General features: G+C 30.6%; 1 protein-coding gene across 1 annotated transcript in view; it reads left to right on the top strand.

Moving 5' to 3' along the window:
• The first annotated feature begins 6,048 nt into the window (after positions 1–6,048).
• LOC137626643 (neuroligin-4, Y-linked-like) overlaps positions 6,049–7,500 on the top strand; it is a 2,471-nt gene continuing 1,019 nt past the window's right edge. Inside the window, exons 1-2 of the mRNA XM_068357662.1 lie at positions 6,049–6,159; positions 6,864–7,500. The exon at positions 6,864–7,500 is cut by the window's right edge and continues 1,019 nt beyond it. Coding sequence (XP_068213763.1) covers positions 6,075–6,159; positions 6,864–7,500 — 722 coding nt within the window. The 5' untranslated portion in view covers positions 6,049–6,074. The remainder of the gene's footprint in view (positions 6,160–6,863) is intronic.

Genomic DNA, 7,500 nt, shown 5'->3' with positions numbered 1-7,500 from the left:
CAGAGTTCACACAACAAATTGAAATGTTACTGTTTTTTTTTTCTTTTTCTGTAATTATAATTTCATAATTTGTTAACAGATATCTTCATTAAATCTTAATCAATTATCCTGTATTTACCGTTTCATTTCTATATTTCTTATGAGTATGATATTCCTGGGTAGAGAATAAAAATATAAGATATTAATGATAAAATCTATTAAACAATATGGCAATTTGTTTAAAAAAAAATAATTGGTTATTTTTTTCTCTATGTAGCAAGTAATTCCTTCAAGTTACTAATGGGTAATTAAAGAATAGGTAAAAATTATTTCTATTTCTAGTAATTAAACAATCTATAAATTGTATATACATTTTTGTGGATACGTAAAAATTATTTCTAGTAACAAACAGAACTAAATTCTAGTTAAAAGTCTATTTCGATACATGAAGGGGTGTTTTGGAAAACTAAAGTTCTTTTAGGAAGTTGTGTTTATATTTAACCTAACAATAAACAGTAGGACTTCTACGTTTGATTTGAAATAATTTTCACTTAAGTTGATTTTATCAAAGAACTTTTAATTATTTCTAGCAAGAATTATAACTATAAATTTTGATTAAAAGTCCATCTTTATACCTAAAGGTGTGTTTTGTAAAAACAAAATATTATTGGTAATTTGAATTTATATTAAACCTAACAATGTATGATTTGACTGTGCACTTGTAAATGCTTTTAACTCAAGATGATTTCTTTTCAGTATAATAATACTTCAATCAATAATATGAAAGACAAATAATAAGTTTACCTTAATATTTCTGTCTAAATAATAATTATGATTCAGGAAAAATATAACTTTTATTGAAGAAAATAACAATAACTCAATGTTCTTAAAGGTTCAACTAAAGACATCCAAGTTTCAAGTGGCTGTTGGCCCCAGCATCGATGGTGTCACTATCAAACCAGACTGGAAAAATTATCAGAGCAAAATGGGTAAGTTTAACTTCTAAATTTTCGTAGAGGAGCTTTATATGTTAATTCAGAAGCAAAAAACATTTATTTATTATAAAAGCTATTCAGGGTCGCAACTGATAATGTATGACTGGATAATTACACTGAATACATATAATGCATGAGATAGATAATACAGCTGAAACTCGCAGATTAATATTATTGCATACATATACCTCTATACACATACAGGCATATATATGTGTGATAGTTCATGCATTTTGGTAAACAAGCTTTGAGAATCTTTTGGTGTTCTGCTAACAAGGACAGCATCATCAGTATAGACTAGGTCTGCTAAATTCTTATTACCAATCCATTCTAATGATTCTCCACCATTTCCGACTTTTCTACGCATTACAAAATCCACGAGGATAAACAACATAGGTGACAACACATTCCCTTGGATACTCCGCTTTTCATTGGAAATTCATTTGATACCATTCCAGTAACATTAGTTTAGCACTTGCTCTGCTCATGAACAGACTTAATAAAATTTCCATATTCAAGGGGAATTCCATAATAACGTATTACTCTCCATACAACTGGCCGGTGCACACTATCAAATGCTTTTTCTTAGTCCACAAATGCCATCAAAAATGGGTTACTGTAATTATTGCTATCAGTCAGGTCTCCATTTTTTGCCATTTTCACCAACGCTCCTAACTCCCATTCATCAGGTTTTGCCTCTTCATGCCACATTCTACAAAATAATCTTGTAAGTACTCTGGGAGTCACTTCATTTTCTGCCAGTATCATCTCGACACTTATTCCATCGTATCCAGGGGCTTTCCATCTCTTTAGTGTTTTGAGCATAGCTTCGACTTCAAATACACTGAATTCATTCATGGGCACACCAAGGTCTGCATCAGCTTCAGGTATATCAATCATATATATATATATATATATATATATATATATATATATATATATATATATATATATATATATATATATATATATATATATATATATATATATATATATATATATATATATATATATATATATATATATATATATATGTATATATACATATACATATATATACATATATATATATATATATATATATATATATATATATATATATATATATATATATATATATATATATATATATATATATATATATATATATGTATATGTATATATAAATATATATATATATATATATATATATATATATATATATATATCTATATATATGTATATTTAACTATATATAGGTATATATATATATATATATATATATATATATGTATATATATATATATATATATATATATATATATATATATATATATATATATATATATATGTATATATATATATATATATATATATATATATATATATATATATATATATATATATATATATATATATATATATATATATTTATATATATATATATATATATATATATATACATATTTATATATATATATATATATATATATATATATATATATATATATATATATATATATATATATATATATATATATATATATATATATATATATATATATATATATATATATATATATATATATATATATATATATATATATATATATATATATATATATATATATATATATAAGTGTGTACTGTATATATATATTAACCTCTTTCTAAGGGAGGATACCTCAACATAGCAAAAGGGTTAGTGTATCGCCATGATCAACAAAGCTGTTATATGACTACTCACAATAGCTATATTTGCTGTAAGCAATCATACATAAATCTCCTACCATCACCAATCCGCAGTTGGTAAACGTGGTGATGAAAACTAGCCAAACCACAGTCATGAATAAGGACATGGATGTGGCTAATGTCCTGCAGAGTTCTAGGCACAGCTGCTTCTGTTGTTGTTGTTGGTTTTAAATACAGAGATATATACAGTTACGAACTGAATTCCTTGCATAATGAATACATACGTTTAAACAATAAAATTCCTATTTTCTAAACTAAAAAATAAGCTATAGGATATATGTATATATACTTAATCGTATGTCATTAATTTCCTAATTTGTCTATAACAAGTAATATTCTTAATCAGTCAACTATAAAAAGAAAATGAGAAAATTCTTTCTTTTCCTCTTGACTTCAAAGGCAAGGAAGGTCGAACTCCAGTTGACCTCCTTTTAGGAATGACAGCTGCCAACCTCCTTGACATCCTGACTCAGCAAGAATTCCTGGAAGGTTTCGATGCTGACTATAGGGAGGATCTGCTGAGATCCTTCGTAGTCAATAACTATCGTTATCATCTGCAGGTGGGATTATTATTATTATTATTATTATTATTATTATTATTATTATTATTATTATTATTATTATTATTATTATTATTATTATTATTATTACCTAGGCTACACACATATATGAACTATACCATCTATTAAATAAAAGCATACCTCACATGGAGCCTTTTCATCTCCCTCTACAGGAAATAATGTTAGCCATCACAGCCGAGTACACTGATTGGTCGAGATCCCTCCATCAACCAATCAGCATCAGGGACTCAACCGGCCAAGGCCTTCACGATGCGAATATCGTCTCGCCGATGGCAGATCTTGCTAAGCAGCTCTACACGACTTCCCGATCATCTTATCTCTACGTGTTGGAGGAAGAAGATTCAGATGTACGTTGATATGGGTAGATTGGATTTATATATAAGATAAGAAATATGGTATATCATTTTTTAAATGAGAATCGTTAATAATCTAAAGAAAGTTTTTGAATATCATCCATATATTAGAGATGTATGTATCCAGATCATGCTAATTATATTTTTGATAACATAAAATAATAAATACCGATAAAAGAATCATGATATGAATAAAATCTTCTATACCTTTTTCATTAAAATCATTATTTCTTACTTCAGTAATTATTACAATAAAACTTCAAATTTGAACTAATTATCTTTCCCAAAGTCTGGAAATGAGAGTCTTCTCCTGGACGAGCTGGCGTACGTCTTTGGTGGTCCTATGGGCGGTCTTGGACCTTTGGCCTCAAGTTATAACTTCACTAAGAAGGATGTCACACTCAGCAAATCGTTCATATCAATGTGGAGTAATTTCATAAAATTTGGGTGAGTACAAGGTGGTTTTAGAAGGGGAAGGGAATGTATGAATCAGATTTTTACAGTTAGGCTGATATGCAAGAAATATTTAGCAAAAGGTGAGGAGGTGTATGTTGCATTTAAGGATCTGGAGAAAACATATGATACAGTTGATAGGGAAGCGATGTGAAATGTGATGAGGTTATATAGAATTGGTGGAAGGTTTTTGTAAGCAGTGAAAAGTTTCTACAATGGTAGTAAAGCGTGTGTTAGGGTAGGAAATGAAGTGAACGATTAGTTTCCGGTGAGGGTGGGGCCGAGAGAGGGATATGTGATGTTGCCATGCTTGTTTAACTTGTATGTTGATGGAGTGATGAGAGAGGTGAATTCTCGATTGCTTGGACGAGGATTGAAGCTGATAGACACGAATGATCATGAATGGGAGGTAAATCAGTTGTTTTTTGCGGATGATACTCTACTGGTTGCAGACTCGGAAGAGAAACTTGGCCGATTAGTGACAGGATTTGGAAGGATATGTGAGAGAAGGAAGTTGAGAGTTTATGTGGGTGAGAGTAAGGTTATGAGATGTACGAGAAGGGAAGGTGGTGCGAGGTTGAATGTCATGTTGAATGGAGAGTTACTTGAGGATGTGGATCAGTTCAAGTACTTGGGGTCTGTTGTTGAAGCAAATGGTTGAGTGGAAGCAGATGTACGTCAGAGAGTGAACAAAGGATGCAAAGTGTTGTGGCCAGTGAAGGGAGTGATAAAGAATAGAGGGTTAGGCATGAATGTAAAGAGAGTTTTGTATGGGAAAGTGATTGTACCAACTGTGATGTATGGATCGGAGTTGTGGGGAATGAAAGTGACGGGTAGACAGAAATTGAATGTGTTTGAGATGAAGTGTCTGAGAAGTATGACTGGTGTATCTCGAGAAGATAGGGTTAGGAAGGAAGTAGTGAGGGTGAGAACGGGTGTAAGAAATGATTTAACAGCTAGAGTGGATATGAATGTATTGAGGTGCTTTGGCCATGTTGAGAGAATGGAAAATCGCTGTCTGCTAAAGAAAGTGATGAATGGAAGAGTTGATGGGAGAAGTACAAAAGGAAGGTTAAGATTTGGGTGGATGGATGGAGTGAAGAAAGCTCTGGGTGATAGGAGGATAGATGTGAGAGGCAAGAGAGCGTGCTAGATACAGGAATGAATGGTGAGCGATTGTGATGCAGTTCCTGTAGGCCCTGCTGCTTCCCCTGGTCGCCTTGGATGACTGCGGAGGTAGCAGCAGTAGGGGATTCAGCGTTATAAAGCTTCATCTATGCTGGATAACGGGGGAGGGTGGGCTGTGGCACCCTAGCAGTACCAGCCGAACTTGGTTGACTTCTTCGTCAGGCTTGGAGGAGCATAGAGAGGAAAGGTCCCTTTTTTCATTCATTTGATGTCGGCTACCACCCAAAATTAGTGGAAGTACCTTGGTATATGGATATGGTATATATATATATATATATATATATATATATATATATATATATATATATATATATATATATATATATATATATATATATATATATATATATATATATATATATATATATATATATATATATATATATATATATATGTATATATATATATTTATATCACACACACATATATATATATATATATATATATATATATATATATATATATATATATATATATATATATATATATATATATATATATATATATATATATATATATATATATATATATATATATATATATATATATATATATATATATATATATATATATATATATATATATATATATATATATATATATATATATATATATATATATATATATATATATATATATATATATATATATATATATATATATATGTATATGTATAAAATACTGTACATTTTATATCATTGATACCATAAATCAATCAATTATACTTATGGTATCAATTCAAAACTCTATGTTCATATTACAGACATCCAAAAGACACAGTCTCCAAAGCTAAGATGTCCGAGAGTGCAAACGATATAACTTCTGAAGACCAGATATGGCCCAAATATGATCCAGTTTATCAGAGATACTTTCGAATAGGTGAGGTTCTTATTTTTGGGGGGCTATATTCCCTCAGAGATATAATGATACAATGATTTTCAATATTTTCTAGATATATAACCTTAGGTCAGAAAAATACACTTATTCATATTATTAGAGTAATTTTATTTCTTCATGATAACTTACATATTAATTAATAATCCCTTTCTTCTCTATATATGAAATCTTATGTTCTAGATGTTAACATTCTCTCTCTCTCTCTCTCTCTCTCTCTCTCTCTCTCTCTCTCTCTCTCTCTCTCTCTCTCTCTCTCTCTCTCTCTCCAATAACCCAACTCCTATGAATATCATTAACCTAAACTAATAGAACAACTTCTTCAATGCACTTCACAAAACTATTGAACCTTAATAAAATACTAATATTTAACTGGTGATTAATCTAATAAACTAAATGATAGTACATCTAAAATGATATGATATAATTCTAATCATCACTATAGATATGATATGTAGCTTTTCCAGAAACTTGCTTTAGGTAAGTTTTAGTGTTTGGATTCTATTTGTAATAGCTTATGAAGCCTTAACATCCAAAACGCATTCATTGATAAATTAATAAAAATATTTATTCATAACATCAAGAGTCAAAAACATATATCTTATATTTAAGGAATATATCTTCTATAGATATTGTATCCTCGTTTTCACATAATTACTTTTAGTTACCTATATGTCTATTCATTCCAGGAACACAGAACTCTGTACGTGACCATTACCGTGCTGGAAAAGTAGCCTTGTGGTCCTGGCTAGTACCTGGTCTCGAACGAGTGGGTACTCGGTACGGCCCAGGTAAAAACTTTCACAGATTACCAACTGATCTCCAGTCAGGTTTATACCCTGAATCAACAGGTCAGTATATCTTTACTGAAGGCTTTCTATCTAGCCCAATCACTCCAACCTTCACTGGCCCAACAAACACACCCCATAACTTGACAATTGTAGTTACGGCTAACAAAAACCAAGTTAGTGAATCAGGTAATTTGGATATGCTAAGTCAAATGGGAAAAGATTTCCCTTACACAACTGCACTGAGTATGACAGTGGCCATTGCCTGCTCTTTGCTAATCCTAAATATCTTGGTTCTTACTACCATTTATTATCAACATAAGGCCAACCACCGGAGCCTCACCAAAGGCTCGCAGGACGCGAATAGCGAGAGTGGGAATGACGTCCAGTTGCTCTCGTCTGGGGACAATTGTAAGACAATATATGCCCCAGGGCATTATGGAACCTTGAGGCCTTCTATCACAATGCATAGCAACCTGGCCACAGCCTTTGAAGAGGAGTCCCAGCACGACTGTCAGCCAGACTACATAAGCAGCGT

Source organism: Palaemon carinicauda, chromosome 34 (assembly GCF_036898095.1).
Source record: "Palaemon carinicauda isolate YSFRI2023 chromosome 34, ASM3689809v2, whole genome shotgun sequence".
NCBI classification, from domain to species: Eukaryota; Metazoa; Arthropoda; class Malacostraca; order Decapoda; family Palaemonidae; genus Palaemon; species Palaemon carinicauda.
The sequence above is the reverse complement of the archived record's forward strand: the minus strand, read 5'-3'. Positions and strand labels throughout refer to the sequence as shown.